The 22022-nt window shown below is 43.2% G+C and overlaps 1 protein-coding gene across 3 annotated transcripts in view; it reads left to right on the top strand.

Moving 5' to 3' along the window:
• Positions 1-19463, top strand: part of kiaa1328 (KIAA1328 ortholog) — a 41512-nt gene extending 22049 nt beyond the window's left edge. For 2 of the 3 annotated variants that reach the window (XM_041887917.2, XM_041887918.2), the window contains exon 11: positions 19005-19463. In XM_041887917.2, the coding sequence (XP_041743851.2) occupies positions 19005-19230 (226 nt within the window). In that variant the 3' untranslated portion in view covers positions 19231-19463. Of the gene's footprint in view, positions 1-5095; positions 5882-19004 lie in introns of those variants that run through there. The other variant, XM_041887919.2, reaches the window with a different exon arrangement.
• Positions 19464-22022: the final 2559 nt, after the last annotated feature.

Raw genomic sequence — 22022 nt, 5'->3', positions numbered from 1 at the left:
GCGGCCTTTCAGGTTGTCGGTATAGGACTCTTTTTTACTGTGGATATACAGTGGGGAAAAAAGTATTTAGTCAGCCACCAATTGTGCAAGTTCTCCCACTTAAAAAGATGAGAGAGGCCTGTAATTTTCATCATAGGTACATGTCAACTATGACAGTCAAATTGAGAAAAAAAATCCAGAAAATCACATTGTAGGATTTGTAATGAATTTATTTGCAAATTATGGTGGAAAATAAGTATTTGGTCAATAACAAAAGTTTCTCAATACTTTGTTATATACCCTTTGTTGGCAATGACACAGGTCAAACGTTTTCTGTAAGTCTTCACAAGGTTTTCACACACTGTTGCTGGTATTTTGGCCCATTCCTCCATGCAGATCTCCTCTAGAGCAGTGATGTTTTGGGGCTGTCGCTGGGCAGCACGGACTTTCAACTCCCTCCAAAGATTTTCTATGGGGTTGAGATCTGGAGACTGGCTAGGCCACTCCAGGACCTTGAAATGCTTCTTACGAAGCCACTCCTTCGTTGCCCGGGCGGTGTGTTTGGGATCATTGTCATGCTGAAAGACCCAGCCACGTTTCATCTTCAATGCCCTTGCTGATGGAAGGAGGTTTTCACTCAAAATCTCACGATACATGGCCCCATTCATTCTTTCCTTTACACGGATCAGTTGTCCTGGTCCCTTTGCAGAAAAACAGCCCCAAAGCATGATGTTTCCACCCCCATGCTTCACAGTAGGTATGGTGTTCTTTGGATGTAACTCAGCATTCTTTGTCCTCCAAACACGACGAGTTGAGTTTTTACCAAAAAGTTCTATTTTGGTTTCATCTGACCATATGACATTCTCCCAATCCTCTTCTGGATCATCCAAATGCACTCTAGCAAACTTCAGACGGGCCTGGACATGTACTGGCTTAAGCAAGGGGACATGTCTGGCACTGCAGGATTTGAGTCCCTGGCGGCGTAGTGTGTTACTGATTGTAGGCTTTGTTACTTTGGTCCCAGCTCTCTGCAGGTCATTCACTAGGTCCCCCCGTGTGGTTCTGGGATTTTTGCTCACCGTTCTTGTGATCATTTTGACCCCACAGGGTGAGATCTTGCGTGGAGCCCCAGATCGAGGGAGATTATCAGTGGTCTTGTATGTCTTCCATTTCCTAATAATTGCTCCCACAGTTGATTTCTTCAAACCAAGCTGCTTACCTATTGCAGATTCAGTCTTCCCAGCCTGGTGCAGGTCTACAATTATTATTTTTTTGACAGCTCTTTGGTCTTGGCCATAGTGGAGTTTGGAGTGTGACTGTTTGAGGTTGTGGACAGGTGTCTTTTATACTGATAACAAGTTCAAACAGGTGCCATTAATACAGGTAACGAGTGGAGGACAGAGGAGCCTCTTAAAGAAGTTGTTACAGGTCTGTGAGAGCCAGAAATCTTGCTTGTTTGTAGGTGACCAAATACTAGTTTTCCACCATAATTTGCAAATAAATTCATTAAAAATCCTACAATGTGATTTTCAGGATTTTTTTTCTCAATTTGTCTGTCATAGTTGACGTGTACCTATGATGAAAATTACAGGCCTCTCTCATCTTTTTAAGTGGGAGAACTTGCACAATTGGTGGCTGACTAAATACTTTTGAGCTGGTGTAACTGATTCAGGTTCGTAGGCCTCCTTGCTCGCACACGCTTTTTCAGTTCTGCCCTCACATTTTCTATAGGATTGAGGTCAGGACTTTGTGATGGCCACTCCAATACCTTGACTTTATTCTCCTTAAGCCATTTTGGCACAACTTTGGAAGTATGCTTGGGGTCATTGTCCAAGACCCATTTGCGACCAAGCTTTAACTTCCTGACTGATGTCTTGCTTCAATATATCCACATAATTTTCCTTCCTCATGATGCCATCTATTTTGTGAAGTGCACCAGTCCCTCCTGCAGCAAAGCACCCCCACAGCATGATGCTGCCACCCCCGTGCTTCACGGTTGGGATGGTGTTCTTCGGCTTGCAAGGCACCCTTTTTTTCCTCCAAACATAACAGTGTCATTATGGCCATTATGTTTCATCAGACCAGAGGACATTTCTCCAAAAAGTACGATCTTTGTCCCCATGTGCAGTTGCAAACCGTAGTCTGGCTTTTTTATGGCGGTTTTGGAGCAGTAGCTTCTTCCTTGCTGAGCGGCCTTTCAGGTTATGTCGATATAGGACTCTTTTTTACTGTGGATATAGATACTTTTGTACCTGTTTCCTCCAGCATCTTCACAAGGTCCTTTACTGTTGTTCAGGGATTGATTTGCACTTTTCGCACTAAAGTACGTTAATCTCTAGGAGACAGAACGCGTCTCCTTCCTGAGCTGTATGACGGCTATGTGGTCCCATGGTGTTTATACATGCGTACTATTGTTTGTACAGATGAAAATGGTACCTTCAGGCGTTTGGAAATTGCTCCCAAGGATGAACCAGACTTGTGGAGGTCTACACATTTTTTTCTGAGGTCTTGGCTGATTTCTTTTCATTTTCCCATGATGTCAAGCAAAGACAATGTAGGCCTTGAAATACATCCACAGCTAAACTTGCAATTGACTCAAATTGTCAATTAGCCTATCAGAAGGAATTTTCCAAGCAGTCAACTTAGTGTATGTAAACTTCTGACCCACTGGAATTGTGATACAGTGAATTATAAGTGAAATAATCTGTCTGTAAACAATTGTTGGACAATTGACTTGTGTCATGCACAAAGTAGATGTCCTAACCGACTTGCCAAAACTATAGTTTGTTAACAAGAAATTTGTGGAGTGGTTGAAAAACGAGTTTTAATGACTCCAACATAAGTGTATGTAAACTGTATATTCGTTAAAACTTAAGAGAAAAAGTAAATTTTGTGTGCGCTACGTCATCACACACTGACTTTTATCCGCAACAAGTTTGTTTGGTTGGAAAATGAGAAATGTTTGAATATTCACAAATAAAATCTGTCATTTGGATGGAAACCTAGCTACTGCAAACATTGGCTAAACAGGAGGCAGACATCTGGCTATATGGCAGCATAACTACAGTGCATTCGGAAAGTATTCAGACCCCAGGATTGTGTCGGCACAGATCTGGGGAAGGATACCAAAACATTTCTGCAGCATTGAAGGTCCATAAGAACACAGTGGCCTCCATCATTCTTTAATGGAAGAAGTTTGGAACTACCAAGACTCTTCCTAGAGCTGACCAATCAGGGGTGAAGGGCCTTGGTCAGGGAGGTGACCAAGAACCCGATGGTCACTCTGACAGAGCTCTAGAGTTCCTCTGTGGAGATGGGAGAACCTTCCAGAAGGACAACCATCTCTGCAGCACTCCAACAATCAGGCCTTTATGGTAGAGTGGACAGATGGAAGCCACTCCTCAGTAAAAGGCACATGACAGCCTGCTTGGAGTTTACCAAAAGACACTTAAAGACTCTCAGACCATGAGAAACAAGATGATCTGGTCTGATGAAACCAAGATTGAACTCTTTGGCCTGAATGCCAAGTGTCACGTCTGGAGGAAACCTGGCACGATCAGTACGGTGAAGCATGGTGGTGGCAGCATTATGCTGTGGGGATGTTTTTCAGCGGCAGGGACTGGGAGACTTGTCAGGATCAATGGAATGATGAACGGTGCAAAGTACAGAGAGATCCTTGATGAAAACCTGCTCCAGAGCGCTCAGGTCCTCAGACTGGGGCGAATGTTCTCCTTCCGACAGGACAACGACCTTTAGCACACAGCCAAGACAACGCAGGAGTGGCTTTGGGACAAGTCTCTGAATGTCCTTGAGTGGCCCAGCCAGAGCCCGGACTTGAACCTGATCGAACATCTCTGGAGAGACCTGAAAATAGCTGTGCAGCGACGCTCCCCATCCAACCTGACAGAGCTTGAGAGGATCTGCGGAGAAGAATGGAAGAAACTCCCCAAATACAGGTGTGACAAGCTTGTAGCATCATTCCCAAGAAGACTCGAGGCTGTAATCGCTGCCAAAGGTGCTTCAACAAGTACTGAGTAAAGGGTCTGAATACTTAAGTAAATGTGATATTATTTTATTTATTTTTTGCAATTAACCTGTTTTTGCTTTGTCATCATGTGGTATTGTGTGTAGGTTGAGGGGGGGACAATTTAATCCATTTTAGAATAAGGCTGTAACGTAACAAAATGTGGAGAAAGTCCAGGTGTCTGAATACTTTCCGAATGCTGTGTGTGTGGGATGGGATTGGATGTGTGTGATGGGATGTGTAGCCGTTATGGACAGTATGTGGGTAGAATAAACTAAATTAAAAACATAGGCGCGTTCAACAAGGCTTCCGTTTGCGAACTCTTGTGACGAACTATGTTTGTTTGTTGTCAACAGAGTTTCTTGAACGTTTTAACACAAACATTCCATTCCGTTAGTTGTAGCTAGTGGATAGACCATGTAAAATGTTGATTTTTAGCTGCAGTTTCTGCAATAATCAATGACTTTTTAGACCCTGGTACTGATGTCATGGAGTGGCTACCTATTTTAGTGTGTGTATCCACAAGACAAAGTGAGCAGCCGATTGGAAGAGTCAAGGCTTATGGGGAGGAAGTCATCCCTCGGTACAACGACTTTGCCTTTCGGTCTCATTTTAGGATGAGCCGAGAAACATTTCAGGTAATTTGCAGGTGTAGACGTTCTGTGTTTTTGATTAAACTAGCCTAAATAAAGTTGTCACACCCCAATGATGTAGCTAGCTAAAGTTATCTATAAGGAAGCACGAATGCACCCGAGCTGCTTAGTTAGTTGACCAACCAGACAGCTGGGTGGGGTGTACAGTCAACAAACCAGACAGCTGGGATGTAGCCTAATAGCTGATATAATCAATCAAATGGCTATTTATCTACATTAAGTATATTATTTATAAGGCCCCTTGTCTATCGACGGTTGCACAAAGGGCAAATAATTGAAAAGTTAAATGTTTTAAGTACAATGTAGCCTACATTGTGAACAGTAGCCTATAATGAACAATTCATCATTGTATCATTGCTATTTGCCTTTGTCTTACACACAGAACAAAGGCAGGACAAAACTCTAAGATGACAAAATCCAATTTTGCTTTGTTTTTCAGATATTGTGTGAGGAACTCAACCCTCTGGTTCCATACAGAGGAGAAAGAATGGAGGATTGTGTGTTGGCCTCTCTGTGGTTGTTGGCCAACCAGTAAAGTTTTTGCTGTGTGGCCGACCGCTTTGGCTTAAGCAAAGGCAATTTGCTCTAAATAGTAGTTGGCCTGAACCACCTGATACCCACCTACATCAAGTGGCCTTCCAGTTCTGGAGGCTGGGTTCCAGGGGATCAGAGGGTTCCCTGGTGTGATTGGGTGCATAGATGGCACCCACATTCCCATCAGGGGGTTATCCGAACATTAGGATGCCGACCATTAACCGAAAAGGCCAGCCCAGCTGCAAGCTGTTTCACACATGTCTACGCGTGCAACGCTGGTTCTGTGCATGATGCACAGGTGTACAGGACCAGTGACCTGAAGGCTCCCCTAGATGCCCACCCTCTGCCAGAGCAGTACCACCTCTTAGGTGACTCAGTTTATCCCCTAAGCCCGGGGACAATGGTCACCTACTGGACGAGCACAAGCGATCCACAGCTCCACCAGAGTCCAAATCGAAAGTGCAAGTGGAGGAAGCTCCAACATCTTGACATGCTGCTGCTGGAGAAGATCCCAGATGTCATCGCCAGTGCCTGTGTCCTCCATAACATGGTCATCCATGAGGACATCACAGAGGACTTGGATGAGGACCATGTTGTGGCACAGGCACATAACATCAAGCCAGTCCCTGATCCTGCAGTTAACAGAGTGGCCCTACGTAACCAGGTTGTCCAGAAGAGGGACAGCATAATGGACCGGCTCTAAACAATAAAATAATTGTTGCACAATGGAGAAAATGCTTCTGGTGTCCATTTTTAAAAGAAATAGCAGATGAATGAAATAGAATGTAATAGTGTAACTTTATTCCAGAATGTACTTGCAAAGAGAACAAAATAACTGACAAGGAAAAGAGAATGATTCTTTTTTTAGGATATTGTATTTATGAATAACACAATATAAAATTCGGAAACATTAAAAAAATAACTGATTTTGATAGACTTCAAAATTGAGAAACATACTCACTGCTTATTCCAAAAGTAATTTGCTTCAATAACAATCACTGCTCATTCAAACAACATTTACTTCAGTTTTCACAATCACTGCTCAGTGATACGCTGCAAAGCAGCAGTGAACTTTTCCAAGAGAGCGTTCCTGTCTTGCTGAATCGGGATGATATGTCATTGCAGTCTGAGCATTTCGTCCCTTTTCGCCTCCATGGTTGCGGTCACACTTTTCTTGGTTGCCCTTTTAGGTTCTCGTGTGTGGGTGTCCGTGTGTGAGTTGGGTGCTTTATGTGCTTGTGGCTGTGTGTGGGTGGAGTTATTGGGGTGTGTGTCAGTGTGAGTTGGGTGTGCATAGTTTTTTGTAGATGTAAGTAGGGATGTTGTGGTCTGCAGGTGTATGTCGGTGTGTGTGGATGGAGGTGTTGGGTTGTAGGCCTATATCGGTGTCATAGTGAATGTTGTGGTTTGTGGGTGGAGGTGTTGGGATGTGTGTCAGTGAACGAAGAAACAATGCGGACAGGAGTTACTGCTGGGTCCCCAGACAAGACCTCATCCATTATGATGAAGAAATCACACTTTCTTCTGCCTTGGCCAGTTTTCGTATGCCTGTCGAGGATCAAATAACATTTTATTTGCCACATGCGCCGAATACAACAGGTGTAGACATTTCCGTGAATTGCTTACTTACAGCCCTTAACCAACAATGCAGTTATTTTTTAATAAAAAAGTAAAATAAAACAACAACAACAAAAAAGTGTTGATGGGAAAAAAAGAGCAGAAGTAAAATAAAATAACAGTAGGCAGGCTACATACAGGGGGGTACCGGTGCAGAGTCAATGTGCGGGGGCACCGGCTAGTTGAGGTAATATGTACATGTGGGTAGAGTTAAAGTGACTATGCATAAATAATTAATTAACACAGTAGCAGCAGCGTAAAAAGATTGGGTGGGGGGGGCAGTGCAAATAGTCTGGGTAGCCATGATTAGCTGTTCAGGAGTCTCATGGCTTGGGGGTAGAAGCTGTTGAGAATCTTTTGGACCTAGACTTGGCGCTCCGGTACCACTTGCCTTGCGGTAGCAGAGAGAAGATTCTATGACTAGGGTGGCTGGAGTCTTTGACAATTTTGAGGGCCTTCCTCTGACACGGCCTGGTAATGAGGTCCTGGATGGCAGGAAGCTTGGCCCCAGTGATGTACTGGGCCGTACACACTACCCTCTGTAGTGCCTTGCGGTCGGAGGCCGAGCAGTTGCCATACCAGGCGGTGATGCAACCAGTCAGGATGCTCTCGATGGTGCAGCTGTAGAACCTTTTGAAGATCTGAGGACCCATGCCAAATCTTTTTAGTCTCCTGAGGGGGAATAGGCTTTGTCGTGCCCTCTTCACGACTGTCTTGGTGTGTTTGGACCATGATAGTTCGTTGGTGATTTGGACACCAAGGAACTTGATGCTCTCAACCTGTTCCACTACAGCTCCGTCGATGAGAATGGGGGCGTGCTCAGTCCTCTTTTTTTTTTCTTCCTGTAGTCCACAATCTCCTTTGTCAAGTTGAGGGAGAGGTTGTTATCCTGGCACCACACGGCCAGGTCTCTGACGACCTCCCTATAGGCTGTCTCATCTTTGTCGGTGATCAGGCCTACCACTGTTGTGTCGTTGGCAAACTTAATGATGGTGTTGGAATCGTGCCTGGCCATGCAGTCATGGGTGAACAGGGAGTACAGGAGGGGACTGAGCACGCACCCCTGAGGGGCCCCCGTGTTGAGGATCAGCGTGGCAGATGTGTTGTTACCTACCCTTACCACCTGGGGCTGGCCCGTCAGGACGTCCAGGATCCAGTTGCAGAGGGAGGTGTTTAGTCCCAGGATCCTTAGCTTAGTGATGACCTTTGAGGGTACTATGGTGTTGAACGCTGAGCCGTAGTCAATGAATAGCATTCTCACGTAGGTGTTCCTCTTGTCCAGGTGGGAAAGGGCAGTGTGGAGTGCAATAGAGATTGCATCATCTGTGGATCTTTTGGGGCGGTATGCAAAATTGAATGGGTCTAGGGTTTCTGGGATAATGGTGTTGATGTGAGCCATGACCAGCCTTTCAAAGCATTTCATAGCTACAGACGTCAGTGGTAGGGGTCGGTAGTCATTTAGTCAGGTTATCTTAGTGTCCTTGGGGACGGGGACTATGGTGGTCTGCTTGAAACATGTTGGTATTACAGACTCAGTCAGGGACATGTTGAAAATGTCAGTGAAGACACTTGCCAGTTGGTCAGCACATGCTCAGAGTACACGTCCTGGTAATCCGTCTGGCCCTGCGGCCTTGTGAATGTTGACCTGCTTAAAAGTCTTACTCACATTGGCTACGGAGAGCGTGATCACATAGTCATCCGGAACAGCTGGTGCTCTCATGCATGCTTCAGTGTTGCTTGCCTCGAAGCGAGCATAGAAGTGGTTTAGCTCGTCTGGTAGGCTTGTGTCACTGGGCAGCTCGTGGCTGTGCTTCCCTTTGTAGTCTGAAAATAGTTTTCAAGCCCTGACACATCCGACGTGCGTCGGAGCCGGTGTAGTACGATTCAATCTTAGTCCTGTATTGACGCTTTGCCTATTTGATGGTTCGTCGGAGGGCATAGCGGGATTTCTTATAAGCTTCCGGGTTAGAGTCCCGCTCCTTGAAAGCGTCAGCTCTTCCCTTTAGCTCAGTGCGGATGTTGCCTGTAATCCATGGCTTCTGGTTGGGGTATGTACGTACGGTCACTGTGGGGACGACGTCATCGATGCACTTATTGATGAAGCCAGTGACTGATGTGGTGTACTCCTCAATGCTATCTGAATAATCCCGGAACATGTTCCAGTCTGTGCTAGCAAAACAGTCCTGTAGCTTAGCATCTGCGTCATCTGACCACTTTTTTATTAACCGAGTCACTGGTGCTTCCTGCTTTAGTTTTTGCTTATAAGCAGGAATCAGAAGGATAGAGTTATGGTCAGATTTGCTAAATGGAGGGTGAGGGAAAGCTTTGTATGCGTCTCTGTGTGTGGAGTAAAGGTGGTCTAGAGGTTTATTTTCCTCTGGTTGCACATTTAACATGCTGGTAGAAATGAGGTAGAACGGATTTGAGTTTCCCTGCATTAAAGTCCCCTGCCACTAGGAGCGCTGCCTCTGGATGAGCGTTTTCCTGTTTAGTTATGGCCTTAGACAGCTCATTGAGTGCAATCTTAATGCCAGCATTGGTTTGTGGTGGTAAATAGACAGCTATGAAAGATATAGATGAAAACTCTCTAGGTAAATAGAGTGGTCTACAGCTTATCATAAGATACTCTACCTCAGGCGAGCAAAACCTTGAGACTTCCTTAGTGTTTGACTTTGTTCACCAGCTGTTTTTTACAAGTATACACAGACCGCCCCCCCTTGACGGGGATTTGGTCCTTGTCGGGTGTCTGTAGGATATCCTTCGCGTCCAACTCGTTGAAGAAATAATATTTGTCCAATACGAGGTGAGTAATCGCTGTCCTGATATCCAGAAGCTCTTTTTGGTTATAAGTGACGATGGCAGGAACATTATGTACAGAATAAATTAAAAATAACGCGAAAAAACACACATAATAGTACAATTGGTTAGAGTGCTGTAAAACGGCAGCCATCTTCTCCGGCGCCACTTTAATCATTGATAGCAATATACCTAAGTAAAAATACACCCAAGATGCGAGATCAAGTTGCATCTTAGATGTAAGGACATAGTACAAACTGATGTCCTGTGTAGCTCAGTTGGTAGAGCATGGCGTTTGCAACGCCAGGGTTGTGGGTTCGTTTCCCACGGGGGGCCAGTATGAAAATGTATGCACTCACTAACTGTAGGTCGCTCTGGATAAGAGCGTCTGCTAAATGACAAAAAATGTAAATGTGGCTAGCGGCTAAAAAATGAAAGTAATGCTCTTAATCTGAAGATTATATAGGCATTCCTAATTACATATACATCATTACACACGTTGGTCTGTATTAAGCTGGTACAAAAACATTCAGTTGAACATTAAATAAATTGCAATACATACCGGTGCATAAGGCTCCTCCATTTACTGTCGCAGGTCTGCCACTGCACAGCATATCCATTGCTCTGCAGTCTTTTGGCCACCATACACCATGCCTCCTTTTTCTTGATAACATTGCTCTCAAACTTCTCCTTGAGACTCCTATTACTCTCTCTTAGCAGCAGCACTGCTGAGTGAGTCCACTGAAATCCACCTGAAATGTAATTGATAAAATTAACAAAATACAGTGGGGAGAACAAGTATTTGATACACTGCCGATTTTGCAGGTTTTCCTATTTACAAAGCATGTAGAGGTCTGTAATTTTTATCATAGGTACACTTCAACTGTGAGAGACGGAATCTAAAACAAAAATCCAGAAAATCACATTGTATGATTTTTAAGTAATTAATTTGCATTTTATTGCATGACATAAGTATTTGAACACCTACCAACCAGTAAGAATTCCGGCTCTCACAGACCTGTTAGTTTTTCTTTAAGAAGCCCTCCTGTTCTCCACTCATTACCTGTATTAACTGCACCTGTTTGAACTCATTACCTGTATAAAAGACACCTGTCCACACACTCAATCAAACAGACTCCAACCTCTCCACAATGGCCAAGACCAGAGAGCTGTGTAAGGACATCAGGGATAAAATTGTAGTCCTGCACAAGGCTGGGACAATAGGCAAGCAGCTTGGTGAGAAGGCAACAACTGTTGGCGCAATTATTAGAAAATGGAAGAAGTTCAAGATGACGGTCAATCACCCTCGGTCTGGGGCTCCATGCAAGATCTCACCTCGTGGGGCATCAATGATCATGAGGATGGTGAGGGATCAGCCCAGAACTACACGGCAGGACCTGGTCAATGACCTGAAGAGAGCTGGGACCACAGTCTCAAAGAAAACCATTAGTAACACACTACGCCGTCATGGATTAAAATCCTGCAGCGCAGGCAAGGTCCCCCTGCTCAAGCCAGCGCATGTCCAGGTCCGTCTGAAGTTTGCCAATGACCATCTGGATGATCCAGAGGAGGAATGGGAGAAGGTCATGTGGTCTGATGAGACAAAAATAGAGCTTTTTGGTCTAAACTCCACTCGCCGTGTTTGGAGGAAGAAGAAGGATGAGTACAACCCCAAGAACACCGTCCCAACCATGAAGCATGGAGGTGGAAACATGCCTAGCCAGTCTCTAGACCTGAACCCAATAGAAAATCTTTGGAGGGAGCTGAAAGTCCATATTGCCCAGCGACAGCCCCGAAACCTGAAGGATCTGGAGAAGGTCTGTATGGAGGAGTGGGCCAAAATCCTTGCTGCAGTGTGTGCAAACCTGGTCAATGCCTACAGGAAACGTATGATCTCTGTAATTGCAAACAAAGGTTTCTGTACCAAATATTAAGTTCTGCTTTTCTGATGTATCAAATACTTATGTCATGCAATAAAATGCAAATGAATTACTTAAAAATCATACAATGTGATTTTCTGGATTTTTGTTTTAGATTCTGTCTCTCACAGTTGAAGTGTACCTATGATAAAAATTACAGACCTCTACATGCTTTGTAAGTAGGAAAACCTGCAAAATCGGCTGTGTATCAAATACTTGTTCTCCCCACTGTGTGTGTGTGTGTGTGTGTGTGTGTGTATATATATGTGTGTATATATATATACATATATATAGCTGCTTTAAAACGTAACACTCCACTTGTCTCCCCATACTTAGCTAAATACAAATCTATAAACTATGTTATAGCGAGCCAACACTGCCCAATAATAATTGCGGGATGTGTTCCTGTAATAGAGTGGTCTGTGTTGGACAGAGAGACTGGTCTGTGAGGTACGTGCCTGGACATGTTCAATCCTGAGGAGGACCAAGCCTCCCCTAACCACTGAGACAGGGTCAGATTTATTCAACCTCTTAATGGATAACTTTAGGATTGTGTGAATGTATTTACATGTGCCCACAGTAAGGGACCGCAAGGTTATCGAGTTAGCTAATACATAGCTACTGTGTTCAATCCAGATATAGGTAGCGAGTCTTCATAACTTGACAATAATAACTATGGTTATCTTGTAACACCTAACCACATATGAAAGGGAAAATGTACATTAGCTAGGTAACTTAGTAAGATCACATAATGTAGCTAATGTTAATCCTCAGCTAGGCTATTCTCCATCACCGATATCTAATTAAGTAATGACACACTAGCTATAGTGTTTTTGTGATAGTAGCTAAGCTACTGTACAAGTTGGCATAGCGATCTAACTACCTTTTTCACCAGTAGCCCCACAATCTTGTTGTACATCTCTCTTGCCTGTAATGTTACAACAAGATGAGGGTCAAATAAGATGGAAAAACAAAACCCGAAGCAATGAAGAAAAGCCATACATGATAAATATGTCTATAACAGTTATTCAATACATATGTAAATAATATAGCCTTACTTGAACCCATCTCGGCAAAGGCCATTTTCTGTTCGCCGCGCACTACCTCTTCGGGCTGTTAGCTTATGTGTGTGAACGTTTGCCACAAACTCTTTTTTTTCCCGCGAGCGTAAGCTAATGTTGGCAAATGTTCGCAAACTATTCCCCTTGTTGAACACGCCTCATGTCATACGTTAATAAATCGAATGTGAAACGAGAACTAGAATACCCTTAACTAGCATTGAAAAAGTTAATCCATTCTTCTCTAATTAATCATATCTACGTTTCTGAGTGACAGAGTGAGGGCTTTGCATAGGCGCTTTGTTGCGATTTTTGAGGGACTGGAAAAAATTGCCTGAACGTTATTAACCGGTTCCCATGCTTTTAAAATAACTGTTCTGTTCCCGAACAGTATAGATCACTTTAGTTTCCGGTGCTGATTCAGTTATTTTCTGGTTCTCTGTTGTTCGCTGAACTGGTTCCAACCCCTGATTGTAACATGCAGTGGTGAGAATTCTATTGTCCCTGTCAGGAGCCCAGGCTTTTGCCGTAGATGGTAGAGTTCTCGTCTCTGGACCACACAAGTTATAGATTGCATTCTGCTAAGGCACTTAGCACATTGGTGACCAGTGTGTGACCGTTTCGATGCGGCTATTGGGGCACACAAATGCTCTTAGACAGAAGGGGAAATACTGAGGCATGCGTTGATGACAGTTCTATTCTCCATTAGAGGCCCAAGCTTTTATCATAGATGGTATAGCTCTCTTTTCTGGACTGTAAGATTGTGCCCTCCACGGCACTTGATGTACCTTGATTGGTAGGTTACTTAAGTGATAATGGCCTCAGCTGATGTTTGGAGGATATATTGGCACGGTTTGCCCGTGCCAATATATCCTCCAAACACTGGCTTCGAGGGCATTATCACTTTAATACAACGGGTTACCAACATATTCAAATAATGATTGACATATTTTCATTAAAAATGTTATTTTGATTAATTTATTCATACTATTTCATCCTTCCACAAGATATAGTCCCTACACAAATCGAGGGTTGCTAGAGACGCGACCCAATCGTTCAGTCTTTTTGTTCTGTATCAATAAACACGACCCAGTCGTTCGTTCTAAATGTTCCATTGCCATACTGGCTAGCAACGTTCTTATCCCTTGCTTGCTAGCTAGCCAACTACGGCTAACTTAGTCATGTCAAAAAGTGCAGCCAGAATAACAGCAAAGTAGCTCCATTTGTATTTGTTTAAGCTGTTTTCTAGAAACATTTATTTGGATACATCCATAACAATGAGCTAATGAGGCGCGATTTTGCCTGGCATAGAGAATGTGCTCACTCGTCAGGACACTGTTGTTCAGAGGAGTTAGCCAACAACACAGCTACAGTAACACAATCACTTCAAACTGAAGCTGGAAAGACTGCAAATTGCTGCGTTTCATTTAACCTTTTTTCAATTGACATTGTTTTTGTATATATCCATAAAAATGATGCCAGCTGATTCATGATTTCGACTGGCTGAGAAACGCTGCCTGCCTGTGTCTCGTCCCGACTCCCGACACGTTCATTACTATGGGACAGCAGGAGATCGAATTTGAATATTGAAACAATGTTGCAAATGTCGGAGAGACGGACCGCAAGGTTTATACAAATCTCTGCTGTTGAAATCGAAATGTTAGTCTAAAAGAAATGTGAGATAATGTCTAGATGCTTTTCATAGTGGAGATCAAGTGTATAAATTGCCTGGCTGGGTTGATGAGACAGTGGATTGCGCAGTCAGATGGAACAGAGTAAATAGGCATTTTAACGTCATAGATTTAGCCGGTGGTAATTTGTGGAATAGACACCGGCTGGAATGCGCTTTTAACATATCAGCATTCAGGATTAGACCCACCCGTTGTATAAACTATATTTAGATACTTCCAATACTGCCTGAGACACTTTTAGAAAAAAATAACACTGCCTGAGAAACCTTTGCTATTTGGTCACAGTACTCAATAAATGATTCAACACTTTGTGATGGTGTTCTTTGTTTGAATAAATGCATGAAACGTGCATTATGGAAAACATGTCTCACACTCAGTCATAGTTAGTAGAATAATGGATTGGCAAGATTCTGGCACCGTCAACTTTTAGAAAGTTAGTAGGAAAGTTAATCATCTAAACCACCTAAATATACTCGCATTCACTGAACATTTAGTATTTGAAACTCAAACATGTATTTCCCAACTGCTTTTTCTATAATCTTACAGGCTCTTTATCGTTCTCCATACCTTATATTCCAACACATCCAACATGATTCAAACCCACCAACTCAGTGGCCTTGTGGTTAGTGTCCACTCGAGATTGGAAGGTTGTGAGTTCAATCCCTGGCCAAGTCATAACGAAGACTGTAAAAATGGGACCTGATGCGTCTCCGCTTGGCACTCAGCATTGAGGAGCTATATTGGGGATAAGGCCCTGCGTCCTGTCTAGGGGGTGTACTTGTACATCAAGCTGCCTCACGCTACAGAAACAGGAGTTGGGCTCCTGCGTATGAGCCGTTCCGGCTTACACAAGCCAAGGCTCGTGCCAGGCTACTTACTTACACCATGGTATTGGGCAGCTGCATATGGCAAACTCTGGTTATCTTATTGCAGATCACATTGTACAACTTTTTTTTAGAGAAGATTGTATTGCAAGGTTTGCCATATGTGTTGGCTAATATGCATATGCAGCTGTCATTTTTAAACCTCCATTCTAGAATATATGACAGACACATCTAACACACATGACAAACACACATCTACAAGCTTTTATTTAGGTTTCTATGCAAATGAAATGATTGAATGTTACTTTAAGCCTGCAGCTAATTACTTGAAATGAGACAACCATGCCAAAACATAATTCAAAATTGAATTCACTGACCGAGAGATAGCTAATGAAACACTAGCTTCCTGAGCAGGCACATTGATGTTTACAGTATTAGCTGGCTACGCTAGTCAACTGTGACATTGGCTAGCTTTCAATACATTGGCTAAATGGTCAAGGGATTTACCTCTTCATATGATCAAGACCATTCGTATTGCATTATACATATTTTAAGTGCACTCAAACAGATCTTTATCTTATTTCAGTCTTTCGAAGCTAACGTTAGTTCCTCTTAACACACTGACAGCAGATCCGAGGCTGTGTTTACATTGTAGATAGAAGCAGACCATTGGCTACCTTCATCACCAGGGGAGTTTTGATTGGTTCCAAGTTTAGCAGTTCGCAAATTTGCCTGAGAAAATTTGCAAGAATTAAAGCTGCCAACAGATTTTACAGTAATCATAACAATATTTCATTGTCATATAAAGAAAATCAGCTCCTCGACGTAGATCGATCACCTATAATGACAGTGAACTTTGAAAGCATTTCATTTGGGCCCTTCTGAGAGGTTTGCTCTTAACAATGATCACGTTTGTTGTGGTTAAAGAGCTGTCTTCACCATTCAATTTTTATTATTATTATGACCTAGCATGTTAACGTTTCAGTCAGACGTTGATTTACTGTCAACTTTAGATCAAAATAAACAATTAATGTTGCGCTGCCAACTGACCTCAGCCAATCAGTCTCCAAAAGACACCCAAGATTGCGTTACACTTTTCAGACTCTGTATGTTCAAAAACCCACAGGTGTCTTTCTTGGATAATTTATTGAAACAAACCTAAATGGGAACAGCAGCCAGTTTTGGCCTCCAAAACCGCTCTCCAACCAGCATAGTAGCCAAGATTTGGGAGTCCCCTTTGTTCAGAAGCAGAAGGTTGTTTGGACAAGCTTAGTAGCCAAGAGTTACCCCAAAACCCTGGTCAGAACTTCTTCTTTAATGAAGAAATGTGGAGTAAAAACACCCTCTTCTCCCTTTCCCTTCCAACAGACAGACAGTAATCAGCCCATCTTGCCTGCTCTGCTCTCACCTGCCCTTTAATCCAGACAATGCCAAACCTCAGTGACGCAGGGCTGCTTAGGCTAACAGGCACCGGAGAATGCTAGCTTATGTATGGACAGAAATCTTTTATTGTAGTCCGCTGTCCAAGATCAGCTTCCTGCATTATTCAGACACCTAATCTGATTGTGTGTGTGTGTGTGGAGGGAATCAAAGAAGCGTGTCATTTTAAAGGTTTTTGTTTTGCAGGGAGGTGGGGTTTGACGAGGTTCGTCCTGGCACTATGTAGACTTTTGCAGATGTTATGAGAGTGAGGGGTAAGCCCTACCATGCCCATGTCCCCCCCTTTAAAGTATGCCTGCCACCAACCACAGCAACTCAGGATTTCCACACTAACATTGAGTGAGTGCAATGGTATTGCGAAATCTGACGCACACTTTACCGTGGTCCTTACCCTAATGGTAAACCACCTCTTTTCATTCAGCAGCAAACCCCAACAACCATTAACTATTAACCAATTGAATCTTAGATGCAAAATAGGACCGGGGTTAAACATGAAACGACAAGTTAATCCCCGGTCTCCCGCGCTAGTTAGTAATGAGAGAGTTCCATTGCATCCTCCTGCCTCCCTCTTTCCCTCCCCCTCCTCACCTTGCCCGCCTGCTATTGATTGGCTGGGAATTGACATGTGCGATGTACGCGCCTGCCATTTATAGGATTTTTATAATACTGTTTGGACTGCAAATGAAAGTGGGCGCTGGGGTGAGACGGCCATCTTTTAATGAGAGAAGCGCGGAACAACCTGAGAAAGTTATGAGAAAAGGGGAGGTAGCAAATAGTGGATAGACTAACTGCAGTTCTTGGAGAGTGGAACCCAGGAAAGTATAGGCGAGATATGTCTGTAGAATGTAGCGACCAGTCTGATATGGAGGGTAGCAACTTTGAGTAGGCATGTTTTTTTTAATGCAACATTTATTTATTTCTGTGTGACTTATCTGTGTGAGTACTTAGAGAGTAGTCAAGCAGATTCATAAAAGGCCCCCTTGAGTGATAATAATACCCACAGACCATTTGCTACTGAACCTTGCATAAAACAACGAAGGCCTTTGGTGTAAATGGCCCCTCCATCATTAGCATTCTCCCCACCTGGCTCATTCTCTATCCACCCCCCCCTCCCCCCCAACCTTTGAATTCCCCCTTTCCCAAACTGTACCCCCACCCCATCACCCCCTTTACCTTGTTATAGATTGTGACCGCCGGTAAGTGATGCATTATTCATTACGGAAATGTCGTTCGTTGATGGATGGCTGTTTGAGAGGCCTGTCCGTTAAATAAATCCACAAATGAAAATGCAAATTCTCACATTTCAAGAGGGAGCCCTGCCAAAGTTCCACCCCTACACTCGCCCTGCACTCTTTATTTCTCTCACTCACTCACCCACCCACTCACTCACATTCTCTCACACACTGACACTCTTCTCCCCACTAACTGCTATTGACAGGCAAAAGGAGACCAAATAAAGAAAATGGATTTACTTCAGCTTCAATCTCGTTTCCCCCCCCCAGCGGGTGTTAACCCCTATAGGTGTCCCCACTGTTTTCACACACACACGCACACACACACACACACACACACACACACACACACACACACACATTCAGTCATTCAAAGTACATAGATACAAATAAATGGAAGGAGAAGTACAATGATCATTCTTTCTTAAGCAGCTGTGCGCTTCTGAGGGCCAATGGTTGGCATATGGTGCTCGTTGGCATGTGCATGGGTGGTCAGCGATGCTGGCTGCTGATACCCATCTGAGTCTTTTTCTGTTTAACAAAATATTTATAGTGATACATTTTCTGTGTTTTAACTTCGTAGCTTTAAAACGAGCAGAGAATTATGTTAGAAACATGGATGGAGCGTGCTTTAAGAATTCATGTTTTGTATCTGGAATGCACGCGTCCAACTGTGTGTACACTGAATAATTTATCAAGCAGCCAGACTGAAGGGTTGCATCTCTATTAGCTTAATCTCTCACTTTGGTTTATTTATTTCTTCCCTCATTCTTATTCTGGAAGAGAAGGCCGCTATGCGCCTCGCTCTCTCGGTCTCCCTCGCTCTCTTTCTGTTGCACCTGTAACATCTCATGCCCTTCTGCTTGTCCACCCCAGGGCTTTATACCTTTTACACTGGTTGTGTTAGGCTTCAATGGACACTACAGAACAAAAACATTTAGTTAACAATTCATCCGTACAGAGATATCCGTATAGGGATATCCTTTCATATCTTCTGTTTACCAAATACGAGGTGCACTACAAATTTTCACTACAAGCTTTGTGCCACGGTCACGCTTTGGCCTCGTGCCTTGTCTAGTTCCTGTTAAGCAATAGGGTAACACGAATGCTGGAGAGATTCAAGAAAGGACAATATTACATAGGTAATATTGCGTTTATGTTAGCAAGTAGACTTATCATGCAGTTATCAAATGGATTGTCATTCATTGACTCCTCTTCATCTGTTTTTTTGCTCCAGGTTGGACTCCTCATTGATTGAGTTGTTGGAGGTCTTCAGTCCCATCTCTGTGCCCGAGCGAAACAGACCCTCCACCCATCGAGGCAACCCTACCCGACGCCATCCCCCCCTCAGTGTCCCCAAACCAGCCTGTCGAGCTCTGCTCTCCCACCCTGGCCCCTACCGGACCCCCCAACAGGACCTGGAGGAGAGCCAGATACTGGAAGAGATTTTCTTCATCTGCTGAGTCGGGGGGTACGGGGGTAGTTACCCTGAGGGGAATAAAATAAAAATGTGTAATAATTTACTTGATATTCACCGTTGGCTCTTAAATCGATATCAGTGCCTTCTGTTTCTTATTTGGACATTTCAAACCAAAACAATCATGATATTGTTGATTGTACAATTGTATTTTTATAATGCAATTGTTTTTATGTTGATTGTTTTCTATATTGAATGTAAATAAAAGTATTTAAGATTTTTGTGTAGTGGTCCCCACATTTTGTGACATGGTCACCGACAAAGTAGCTAAATGCACTTTAATTCTTCTCATACATGGATTACTTATCACTTCAATGTAAATTGTACAATTCTTGTGACTCTCCTGTGTGTTCCAGTGACCACCTTGGTCACATTATCTCAGAACTGAAGGATTACAAGAACTGGGTAATATTCACTAGGGCAAATGATTTTCAATATGAAATGCAATACATTTTCTAATGTTTGCTGCCAAATGAATACGATCCTGTTCAAGGAGCTGTTAGAATATACAGTAAGTTTGAGTCACGACACAGGTGTATTCTAGACTGTGCTTTATTGGGCTAAGCTGAGACTCATCATTCATTAAAATTACAAAATAGTCCAGGGATCAGAGAATGGTGCAGTCTGGAGAGACGAGGGCGGGAGCCTAAAGCGCACTAACTAATGAGAAGCCTTCCTCATCAGACATGGAAAAGCTCTACACGCAACATTCAATTCCCCATCCCCTTCATGTGCTGAAATTGTCTTCAGAATACTTTTGAATCCATTGAAGAAGTACAATGTACTTCTAAGAACACTAGCTTGTAGGAATAAACCCTTGAAAACAGCATTGAAGGTAGACTACATGATCGGAAATTGAGTAACTGAATATTTGATGAAATAGTGCAGTTTTTGATAGGTGTTTTACCATTGATAGAACTGAACACTTGTACAACACCAGAGCTCTATAAGACATTACAAAAAATGGATATGATAATTGAGACAAAAGAAACAGAACATTTCTCTGATTAATACAGAACTCCTAACACTTCAGAATAAGGGACACATTGTATGTGGGATTTATAAACACTAATTAGCACTAATCAAGTCCTACATACAGTGCATTTGGAAAGTATTCAGACCCCTTCACTTTTTCCACATTTTGTTATGTTACAGCCTTATTCTAAAATTGATTAAATAAATGCTTTCCCTCACCAATCTATGCACAATGCCCCATAATGACAAAGCAAAAACAGGTCTGTAGAAATTTTTGCAAATGATTAAAAAATTTAAAAACAGAAATTCCTTATTTACATAAGTATTCAGACCCTTTGCTATGAGACTCAACATTGAGCTCAGGTGCGTCCTGTTTCCATTGATCATCCTTGAGATGCTTCTACAATTTGATTGGAGTCCACCTGTGGTAAATTCAATTGATTGGACATGATTTGGAAAGGCACACACCTGTCTATATAAGGTCCCACAGTTGACAGTGCATGTCAGAGAAAAAACCAAGCCATGAGGTTGAAGGAATTGTCCATAGAGCTCCGAGACAGGATTGTGTCGAAGCACAGATCTGGGGAAGGGTACCAAAAAATGTCTGCAGCATTGAAGGTCCCCAAGAACACAGTGGCCTCCATCATTCTTAAACGCAAGAAGTTTGTAACCAACAAGACTCTTCCTAGAGCTGGCTGCCCGGCCAAACTGAGCAATTGGGGGAGAAGGGCCTTGGTCAGGGAGGTGACCAAGAACCCAATGGTTACTCTGACAAAGCTCCAGAGTTCCTCTGTGGAGATGGGAGAACCTTACAAAAGGACAACCATCTCTGCAGCACTCTACCAATCAGGCCTTTATGGTAGAGCGGCCAGACGGAAGCCACTCCTCAGTTAAAGGCACAACAGCCCACTTGGAGTTTGCCAAAAGGCACCTAAAGGAGTCTCAGACCATGAGAAACAAGATTCACTGGTCTGATGAAACCAAGATTGAACTCTTTGGCCTGAATGCCAAGTGTCACGTCTGGAGGAAACCTGGCACCATCCCTACGCTGAAGCATGGTGGTGGCAGCATCATGCTGTGGGGATGTTTTTCAGCAGCAGAGACTGGGAGACTAGTCAGGATCGAGGGAAAGATGAGCGGAGCAAAGTACAGAGAGATCCTCAGACTGGGGCGAAGGTTCACCTTCCAACAGGACAACGACCCTAAGCACACGGCCAAGACAATGCAGGAGTGGCTTCGGGACGAGTCTCAATGCCCTTGAGTGGCCCAGCCAGAGCCCGGATTTGAACCCGATCTAACATCTCTGGAGAGACCTGAAAATAGCTGTGCAGCGACGCTCCCCGTCCAACCTGACAGTGCTTGAGAGGATCTGCAGAGAAGATTAGGAGAAATTCCCCAAATACAGTTGTGCCAAGCTTGTAACGTCATACCAAAGAAGACTCGAGGCTGTAATCACTGCCAAAGGTGCTTCAACAAAGTACTGAGTAAAAGGACTGAACACTTATGTAAATGTGATATTTCGGTTTTAAATTTTAATACATTTGCTAAAATTTCTAAAAACCTGTTTTTGCTTTGTCATTATGGGGTATTGTGTGTAGATTGATGGAAAAATCCAATTTAATCAATTTTAGAATAAGGCTGTAACGTAATAAAATGTGGAAAAAGTCAAGGGGTCTGAATACTTTCCGAATGCACTGTAAGCAGCAATGTTTAACAAGAGAGGACATTCCTCTGTCATGGATAGACATATTTTAACAACCTTAGCCTACTAAGGAGAAGTGGTAAACTACATAATAAGCTAAT

This window comes from Coregonus clupeaformis, chromosome 10, assembly GCF_020615455.1.
Source record: "Coregonus clupeaformis isolate EN_2021a chromosome 10, ASM2061545v1, whole genome shotgun sequence".
Classification (NCBI taxonomy): domain Eukaryota; kingdom Metazoa; phylum Chordata; class Actinopteri; order Salmoniformes; family Salmonidae; genus Coregonus; species Coregonus clupeaformis.
Note: the sequence above shows the minus strand (reverse complement) of the source record. Positions and strands in the feature narration are given on the sequence as shown.